General features: G+C 39.3%; 1 protein-coding gene across 3 annotated transcripts in view; it reads right to left on the bottom strand.

Moving 5' to 3' along the window:
- The window catches only part of sorcs2 (sortilin-related VPS10 domain containing receptor 2), a 368,020-nt gene that overhangs the window by 60,458 nt on the left and 296,809 nt on the right, over positions 1-10,753 (bottom strand). For all 3 annotated transcript variants that reach the window (XM_005741860.1, XM_013913087.1, XM_013913088.1), the window contains exons 7-8: positions 8,621-8,739; positions 2,971-3,060 (exon numbers count right to left, since the gene is read on the bottom strand). In XM_005741860.1, coding sequence (XP_005741917.1) covers positions 2,971-3,060; positions 8,621-8,739 — 209 coding nt within the window. The remainder of the gene's footprint in view (positions 1-2,970; positions 3,061-8,620; positions 8,740-10,753) is intronic.

Here is a 10,753-nt window from a genome sequence, read left to right as displayed (position 1 = left end):
TATCTGGGACTCCCCACCATTTGACCTTAGAACTGAAGAAGCTTCTTGGATGAGAGGTGAAACGTCTTCAAGCAACTTAAAGAAGTCCAGACGCTTTTCTTTGCTTTCTGTCAGAAGTTTAGTCTTCAACAAGTGAAATACATAGTTGGGTTGAGATGGGGTGACTGACCTAGCCAATCAAGACATTTCCACTTCTTTGCTTTAATAAACTCCTGGGATGCTTTGGCCGTATATTTTAGGTCATTGTCCATCTGTATTATAAAACACTGCCCAATCAATTTGACTGCACTTAGCTGGATTTGAGCAGACAGTTTGTCTCTGAACACTTCAGAATCCACTCAGCTCCTTCTGTCCTGTGTTACATCATCAATAAACACTAGTGTCCCAGTGCCACTGGCAGCCATGCACACCCAAGTCAGCAGACTGCTTCCGTAGGACCTACTAGGCACCAACAAGACACTGTCTGGTCAATGATACACTGATAGTTAAACAAAGTGTTAAAAACCCCAGAAACATGATCACATTCCGAGTGGCCAGAGGAGATGGAAGCAGAGCAAAAAGGAACAATTATTACTTGTGATTTCACACCTGTGTGGGTGTGTGTGGGTGGGTGTGTGGTTAATCCATCACTTGGGTCAGGTCTCACAGGACACAGTAAAACTGCTTTCTCTGATGGCCTCTGCATTTTTTATCTGCCAACCTTTCAATTATTAACAGTGGAAAAACATGGAACCCCTTACTCACACACACACTTTCTCCTCATCTTCCCCCTTCAGTCTCTCTCTCACCATCCCTCTCGCCTGTCTCTGTTTCTTTGCCCTGACACCCCACCCCATGTCGCTCGACCTAAAAGCTTCGCAAAGCGTGACCTATCTGCTCACCCAAGTAAGAGGACACATGTAGAGAGACAGAGGGAGCGATGAGCATGAGAGTAACTAGGGCATATTTTATCTAAACAGATACTTACACACACACATACTTACACACAAACTAATTTATCCACTGGCTTCCCATTACAGCAGATCCCCAGATGTGTGTTTGTCTGTGTAATTCAATTCCTTTCACCTTAAGGATCACGGAAATTGTGGAGCTCTTGGTGCTGAAGTAGCCAGACAATTCAGGTTATAAGATTTCTGTAAGTGGTGGGGTTAGTATTTTACGTATTTGTGTTGCTAAACACCTTGCATAAGATTATCAGTGACAGACTAACAATCGCAGTGTCTGGCTAAAAGGGCTTAGTTCAAAGCCAAGAAAAATAAATAAATAAATAAAAACAAAAATCTTGAAAGATTTCCTCAGGCTTACAATGCAATCAGATGAGTTCAATAGCACTCTGGCAAGTGTCACACTAAAATGGTCCCCTGTGCAGCTGATGCTGACAGCAAAGGTTCCAATACTGGCCTGTATTGAAGTGGAGCTCATTTATCCTCTCTGGCTATGTGAGTGACATAAGATGCTGCTGGATCAATGCTGAGGTGTGAATATTTTATGCAGGTTATCATGTATCAGGGCAGTTCCAGGCTTAATTTGAGTGCAGGTAGTGTACTAACACTTGAGACCAACAAAGAAGTGGAACATATTGGAACAAGGGGTTTGATTTTAAAAGTTTTGAATCCACAGAGTTAGGAACATGAAATTTCACACTAAACCCTTTGTATGGGGAATGGGACACATTTACAGTATATCATTCTAGCATGCCTTCCTGTGTCTGAACAGATAATAACAGAACTTTGAAATAATGGACCTTCCATGATTCTCAGTTACCTGCAACAGTCTGTGGACTGTGGACTTTCTATTTCAAGGATACACAATGGATTTCAGCAAAAAATCCAAAGAATGTGATGGTTCAAATGCATTGCTTGTCTACTCCTGGCATCAGTGAGAATATTATTAGCTTAGAAATTTAGTGCAGCGCAGCATGATACAGACTTGAACATAAATTATACATTAAGATATAAAAAAAATAAAAATACACACATATAGTGTTTTGATAGTGAAAGGATTACCAAGCAGTAGATGAGGTCAATGAGACTGACCTAGTTAGTCACATGGCTGTTTTCAAATCCTCAGTTATAGGATAAAACATAGTAACGTATGTGTAATGTGAAAGGGTACTTCAAGAGTACTTCCACCAGGGCAGGGATAGCTCAGTAGGTAGAGTGGTGGCCCCATGATCGGAAGGTCGGGGGTTAGACTCCACTGAACCGCTACCCTGAGGTACCCCTGAGCAAGGTACCGTCCCTACACACTGCTCCCCGGGCGCTGCATTGGTGGCTGCCCACTGCTTCACTGGGTGAATGGGTTAAATGCAGAGGAACTATTTCCCTATGGGGACTAACACGCACACTTTACTTTACACTTTTTACACACTTTACACTTCACCAGTAAATCAAGTAATCACACAGCAAATATGTATAAGTAATGTGGTGTGTACAAGGAGTGGTAGGCCAGTCTGGTCTAATTTAATGAACTCACATAGGTGAGTATCCCAAACTTTTCTGGTACTGTCTTATTTAAATTCATCATTTCCAAGTAAATGTTGTAACCGTGTGTGCTGATACACGAGTATATATGGTGTACACTAGTCCCTCAAATATTGTACAAGATACAATAGTGCGGGGCTCTAGCGATGGAGTATCATGAAATACTGTTGTGAACCTGGTCACACATGGGATGTGAGCATAAGTGTGTGCAAATATCAGAATACAAACTGCAGTTCACTTAATGGTGTGGGTTTCATCAGTAATGACTTTACAGAACCTACACATTTAATGTCAAAAGTAAAAATAAATCTGATTCCACTGAATTCTTGTAATTATTCTTAGCTAAACAACTATAAATGAAAGTGTTCAAAACACTGATCCCTGAGGGATGCGTGCATAATTCAGACTGAGAAGTCTTTCAGGGAGCAAACTGTGTCAACCTTAAATCAATATTAGCAAAAGATGCACCAATTTTCTCGTCCATTACCTTTGGTAAGGCATACTTAGGAAACCTCATCTGGACAAATTCATTCCGTCGGTAGGACACATAGTGCTTGGTCCGATTGCCTGTGGTGACCTGGGAAATTAGCAAAAACAACAGCAACAGCATGAATAACGGTCTAACAGTTCTACAGTTATAATATAGTCAAACAGTTTTAAATTTTTTATAGACATACGACCCATAAGTATATTACTTTAAAGGGAAAGCTGCTGAATGCACTGAGATTAAAAACGAGGCAAGAGTGAAAGAGAAAACAATTTGAGTGACACAGCATCAAGAGACATATTAAGGCTGAATTCATCCAGTCATTTAAATATTGTCCTGCAGAAAAACAATCAAATGTTCAACATCTGCAAATGTCCAGCTGACTAATTGTGGAGGTGGAGGTGCACAGTTCACCATCTGTTGCCGGTGAGTCACCCTGTGCTGATAGGTAAATGCAAAGAAACTCCTGCGCATTGCACAGACCTTGGCATTCAACTCACAAATGGGTAAAAGGCTGAATCATGCCGTCGTCCAGCTGAGTGCTCAGACAATGAAAAAGCTCACATAGCACGAACCAGAATACTCAAACAGGTGATTCTACAGTTTAGCAGAGGAAGTTGGGAGAAAAGAGACCGCACTAGTGACTGACAGTGGATTGGAACAAGAGCTGAATGTGTCATATCCCAAGTGACGGGCTCAGAAATGAGTTAACCATGTTCTGAAACAGGTGAGCAGCACTGAAACTCCTTTTTTTTTTTGTGTTTAAAAAAAAACATTTTTTCTTTGTCAAAATAAAAAGGAAAGGTTTATAACTTTGCATTCAGTGCTTCTATTTTTGACTTTGCCTTTTTTCCCTTCATGGAGATGTCAGTCTCTGTCATCTGAGTTCAGACTGAGCTGTGATTATTGCCATTGCTTGTGATTGAAAGGAGCAGGTAAGTTCCACTTTTCTTTAATGATAAGCATTGCAGAGGGATCAAACAAAAAAAGCCATTTTTTAAAAATGAGAGCTACTGAAGAAAGTGTCATGGACTGAGGTTTCAAAAGGAATCACTTTCTAAAGGACGGCTGGCAGAGTGGGATGAGAGCTGCATTCTCAGCTCTGACTCTGCATATTTATGTAGTGCCTTAATGTTGGAAAAGTACCCCGAAGATCTGTTTATACCATTAAGATTTTTTTTTTTTGGACAAAATTTATACAAAGAGCCAAAGTTTCTTGTGTTTGTGAAACTTGTGTGAATAGCTGAATGTCAGAGGTTCAGTACTTCATTGCAAATCAATAAACTTGTCAGTTTCAGAAAGAAATGTTTTGGGTGAACCCCCAGCAGCTGAAAGGATTAGGACTGCAGGCTGCCAGTTGTTGAAAACGCCTTCACTTAAAATAACAAACAGGAAACCAGCAAACTAAATGAAACCCAAAATCATAATAAAAGAACAGAGCACAGTAAGGAACATGTGAACAAGAAGTTACTAGACAACAACCAACCAACTGAAGGAAGGGTTAAAACAAACAGGTGAACTTAATGAACAATGAAGGGCTTTAAAAAACTGAAAACCTCACGGGAAATGTTCACCACATAACAGCACACTGAAAGGAGAAAAAATTTAAAAAAAGACTGACAAAGCACATGAAAAGCTGGCAATGACAAGATGTATTTGGTCTATCATCACCTCCAGTTTTTTTCTTTGTCTATATGTACCTTGTTTTAGTTCCTGTACTCAGTATAGAGACTTGTGTTTAGGTATCATAATCCACAACACACTTTTTACATTAATTCTCAAAGTGTGGAGCTCTGAAAACTAATTTTCCAAAAGGTATTCCATTATTTGCTGTTCTGGACGCTTTCAAATCTACATAGTTATTCAGTTAGGTTTGAGATTATTCTAATTAGGACCTCATAGATTAAAGGTGACCAGTCAGAGCACTTTGTATCGTACTGTATTGTATTGTATTGTACTTGATGCATGCTCAATCATCCAGGTAAGTCAATCACAAAAGGTTGATTCTGTTCATCTGGACGTAGCGTTTTCAGTGGAAGAAACGTTTCATCACTCATCCAAGTGACTTCTTCACTCTCAGTTGACTGCAGGTTTCCCCAGCCGTATAAACACTACATTTGCACAATAACTGAAACCATCTTTTGCCATCTTACAAAGCTGTGATTGCAGCCATTCCCCAACTCTCTCTGTTAATGGTATTCATGGCCTTTGATCAATGGGTTTTGATCAGTTGTTGATCAATGGTTATGATAATTTTCATATTAATGATCAAGGAACAGACCTCACCTTATAAAGTTGGGGATGAAAGTATCAACAACTACTTTAAAGGGAAAGTGACACATGCAGTAAATGTTCGCACACATACATCACTCACAGAACTGCCAGGTGTTGGGTTTCATTATAGGTAAACACGTAAGAACTGCTAGTAAAGATTGTTTGAGGTGTTGTTCTTCAAACCTGATATCTGTATGTAATGCTTGAAATATTAGGAGGATTATCCCTTAAGGGCCAGTCTACAGTGACCTGATGAGTTTTCATTCTTCTCACAGATGCAAACACTCATGCACACATAACTTTACACATAGGGGGACAACACCCAGAGAGAGCAACTTTGTCCCACTGTGGAGATTGTCCTCTAGCATACCAGCTCATGTCTATTCTCCATGCAAATAGAATTGAACTATTGGCCACTGCAGAGTGTGCAGTACTGTACTGCATGGCAAATCAATTATAGACAAGATTAATTCCGCACACTATCACGAATAGAAATTATTTTTCCATTTCAAGTGACAGCACTGCATGTTATCTGGGCAGCAAGAGTTTATCAGTAAAACAGACATAAAGCTGCAAATTCAGCTGTAAGCGCAAACACAGCTGCAACTGAATAAATACACTGACAGATACAACATATACACAAATGCTGAAAGAGAAATAACTGGGGAGATGCAGGTTTTAAAAAAAAAAAACTTGCTCAGTTTTTCCTTACTAGTATTATGTATATAGAACTATCTCATAGTATAAGACTTTAACTTTGTTGTTTATTGCTTTTTTATTGTAGACTATAGTAATTTTATTCTTTTATTCTGCTGATTTAATGCAACAGTTTCTCTCGTGGGATCATTAAAGTATCTATCTACAGAGTGCTGGAAAGTAAATGCAACAAAAGCCACAGTATAGGTGCCTCTGCCTCGACCCTTGGAGGCTGCCTAGATTTTGGGTCCACTTTAGAGACGTACAGTACAAAGAATGTATCAGTCAGGAGACAAGTTTTGTTTCTGGCAAAAAAGAGGAAGAAAATAGAAGTTTTCACTATTTCACTAAGCTCGGGAAAAGATCATAATATCAATCATAATTTTTTCCCGAGACCTATGCATAACCTGAAATCTCCATTTGACTGTAATGCAGACTTTATGATTATAATTCTGATAACACTCTAGCTTAAAATAATGTTTAAGCTTGGCTAAGCTATGCAATTTATCAGTATCACATCTTGAACACCCTGTGATAAGAAAAATACTTGAGAAAAATGTATTGTTCAATTTTTAATCCATCTATAAAATGATGGCCTCTACGGTTGACTGACCAATGGATAATCCTCCTTTTGAAGTTCAGTTACTGTTTTCTAGCTCACCCCTGCATTTCCTGTCTCATGTTTTCCATATCATATAGCTTAGTGGTCAGGTTGCTGTTTGCATGTTCTTCCCATGTCTTTGTGGGTTCTCTCCAGGTACTCTGGCTTCCTTCCACAGTTCAAAGGGTTATTGAGTGATTCTAAATTGCCCATAAGTGTGAATGTGAATCAACATGGTTGTCTGTCTCTCTGTGTTAGCCCTGAAACCTGTTTGCGGTTGCAGGGCTGGAATAGGGTCCAGACTTCCTGAATTGGACAGGCAGAGGAGAACAGATGGACTATATGATCATGCAAATGCATAGGTGTACACATTTCCTCTCCCACAACACAAATAGTTAGAGCTGGGCGATATGAGATTTTTTCATATCACGATATGTTTTTTTCATTTCAGGCGATAACGATATCTATCACGATATAAGCCAAATAACTATATTTGTAAGATTTAAATGTGCCGTTGCTCACAAGTAAAATGTGAAATTATCAGCAGCTTGTTTTTATTTAAATATTTATTTCCCATAATAAATTCAACAGGGTAGATGTACTTAAGGAACATGAGACTTTTTCAGATAAATAAAGGCAAATATTGCAAACTACACAAAAGGCAGCCGCTAAAGCGTTTAAGTTTCAAAATAGAACAAACGAAACAGACTAAATTGTCAATTCCACTTAGAAATAAAGTATTAATTCTAAAAATAAATCTTAGTTTGTTTTACAGAAGAACAGACAAAACTGACTAACTTTTGTCAATATCAAATAAACTGAGAACTAAAAGGAAATTCTCAATCTCTCCTTGTTGTATAGCTTAGCTTTTCAAACAGTTTTAACAGTTACTTTAGTCTGACAAAAGCCGAATGACGAATTAGCGCTTCCAGTCAGAGACTGAGGCTACGTCCACACGTACACGGGTATTTTTGAAAACGGAGATTTTCCGTTTTCGTTTTAAAAAATAATCCCGTCCACACATAAAGGCAGAAATGAAGGAAAACGCTGCTATGAACATGCCAAAGCAGCAGGTGGCGCTAGATTCCTAACCGTGCTGAAATGTTGGCCAATCAGAAGTCTAGAAGCCTCGGTGGGAAAAAGTAAACAAAGCTGCGGCATAGAAGCAGAACCGAGTCGTATGTGTGGACAGACAGTAACTGTGTGTATGTGTAAGCATTTAAACACTGCAGAGAGTAGAATTAACAGTAACAGTATTGTAGAAATTCATTTCACCGAAACAATAACGTGGCGCACAGTGTGACGCATGCACCAGTTTATTGTATTTCCAGACTTGCTTTCGGCACAATTTACAGTGAACGCTACTCTGTTTTTTGTCAGACTTGAAATAGCCGAAATACCTTCACACTACGGAGCTTCTATGGCTCTTCCGTTCGACAATCTCTCCGGCACTGGAACCATCATCTGTTTTCTCTTCGGCTTGGCACTTGTGCTGTACGTAACAAGTCACGCGACATGACGCTGCGGCTGTGATTGGTTCGGCTCTGCGCTACTTAATTTGGATTGGCTGACCTTTTTTTTTTTTTTTTTTTAAAAAAAAAAAAAAAAAAAAAGGACAAGAGCGGCGAGGTCTATCGCGATAGCTTAATTTCTCTATCGAGTAAAAGTTATATCGCGATACATATCGTTATCATTCTATCGTCCAGCTCTACAAATAGAATTTATTAAATGTGTACAAAAATGCTGTCTACTGTGTGAAAAGCTGAACGAGTTCAAATAGAACAAAGACAAAACAATAACCTGCAACACGAGACATTAAAATAGAATTTGAAACCATCAGAGGAGCAATTCCTGTCTTCTCATTAATGCAGCAGTCAGATGTAATGTTGAGAATATTAGGTGCTGTGGAATCTAACAAATGCATCAGACAAAATGGAGTAGATACGTGACAGGATTTAAAATTTAGTTTGAATAGAATGGCAGTAGTCTGGAATATGAGAGAAGATAAGTGACATTTATATAGCACAGTGTTTCAAAGTGTAAAATAAAAACATTCATGCACATGTATTCCTCTTTTACCTTGACAAATACGTAGTCATCCTGCACCAGCAGCGAGTTGTGATCAATTTTTCCAAGGAACTGTGCTGTCACCATTTTGTCCGAGCAGTTCTGAATGAGGCAGGTGACATACAAGTAGCCTGGAGTGACATGGACAGCAACAGGACAGGAAACAGTGACACAGTCAGGAAACAGGAAGGGATAATTACTGCTGGAAATTTTAAACAAAACACATTGGCATTCTAGAATATCTTGTTAAAATTGCAATGCATCTTTGTAATTTCTGCCCCCACACCCTTGAACAGGTCCAGGCAGATCATGGATCCTCTCTGTGCCTTGCTCTGCCTGACGTCTCTTCCTGTTAAAAGTTCTTCCTTCCCACTGTCACCAAGGGCTTGCTTACCAGATGGTTGGTTTTCACTTTTGTTGGCCCATAAAGTCCCTCAACTGGACTATTTTGAAAACACATTATAAAACTGAATAAAATATAGTGTAAAATATATTTTTTATTATGTCTCAGCTACTTAATATCTGATGTATTTAAATGTGTTGTAAAAATAAAGTAACTTAACTTGAGTAGGTTGAATATTCACAGAGATTTATGATTATTCAAACAGCATTCACAGTAATGGTACTTATACTGTACATTGAAGCTAAATACAACTATAGCTTTTAGCTGACATAATAAAAACTGTGTAATCTATGTTAAGTAGAGAAAGTAAAAGAGAAAAGGCTCAAGAATGGGGAAAAAATAGGATAGAATACAATAGAAATAAGCATAAGCTGAAGACTGCAGCTTCTGCTTTTCTGTGGCTGGCTGTTAGAGGGAGTGGAAGAAAATGTATGAGAGGAAAAACTAGGCGAAAAGAAAAATGGAGACATCATTTTCCAGACTCTATAAGATATGACAGCTTCCCCATAGACATACAGTCGTTCTAGGATCCAAATGGCCAGGAGGGATTACCCTCACACAGGCACACAGAGAGGCTAGCGCATGGTGCAAAGCTCAACCACTATTGAATTTCAACCAGCAGCTGCATCAGCAGCATCGACTCCTGAAATGCAGCCGCTATGTTCCCCCCAAAGGTGACAAGCTGGCAATAGAGAAAATACTCTCTCTCTCTCACACACACACACACACACACACACACACACACACACACACACACACACACACACACACACACACACACACACAACTTCACACTCTCAAGCCTGCATCCACACATGTGCGAGGTTAGCAGTTCAGATGCACTGGCTGAATCCACATTTATGGTTTGACCTTCAATTGATTACATCAGACACTCGGAAATAAGTTAAAAGTATCAGCTCAGATATAACTTAGAGCTTAACAGCATCTGAAGTGAATTAGACATTCATCAAACTGACCTTGATCTTTCAAAAATACAGGTTCTTACAGGACTCACTGAAACTTCAAATCACCAACTGGCAAACAGAATCTATGCTTACTTCTCACACATGTTTAACATCAAAAAATAGATGATAGAAAATAGACTCAAAGAATTTCACACATAACTTTGGAAGTACTAACGATTACTACGACCAGATAATGAAACAAAGGGCTTCAAGCTACGTCACGGAGGGCAACTTAAACTGTGTGTCACATATATCAGTGCTGCTTCTGCCCTGCATCAGTGCCTTCTGTTTCAATTCATCCACCAACCTCCACCAAAGCTCAAGAAGAATCACTCCCTCATTTCTGCGAAAGGCCTGGGAGCCTGAAGGTCTTGCACAGTATCGTTCCATTTCCCAAGACTGTGCGGTTCTGCACAGATATCTCAGATGTCATTCCTGGAATCTGCTGATCTGCTGGGTCACTGCTCCAAGTGTTCCAGTTACTATGTGGACCACTGTTGCCTAAACTTTCCAAATTGTCTCTCAGCCCTGGTATTTGCATTGTTTTTCATTCTTCTTGTGTTTCTTGTTCCTGATGTTGCTATCACTTGGTATCGCTACATCGAACACTACGACTGTCTTCCTCTGCTTGTCCACCACTACTATTTCTTGGTTGGTTGCCCATCACCCGTTTGTCTGTCTGTATGTGGAAGTTCCACAGAATATTACCATGGTCATTCTCAGGGCATATCTCATTTTGACTTTGTGTGTGTGTGTGTGTGTATATATATATATATA

The sequence above is a fragment of the Pundamilia nyererei genome, unplaced genomic scaffold, assembly GCF_000239375.1.
Source record: "Pundamilia nyererei isolate P.nyererei 1_Seehausen unplaced genomic scaffold, PunNye1.0 scaffold00114, whole genome shotgun sequence".
NCBI lineage: Eukaryota > Metazoa > Chordata > Actinopteri > Cichliformes > Cichlidae > Pundamilia > Pundamilia nyererei.
This window is presented reverse-complemented; position numbering and strand designations above follow the sequence as displayed.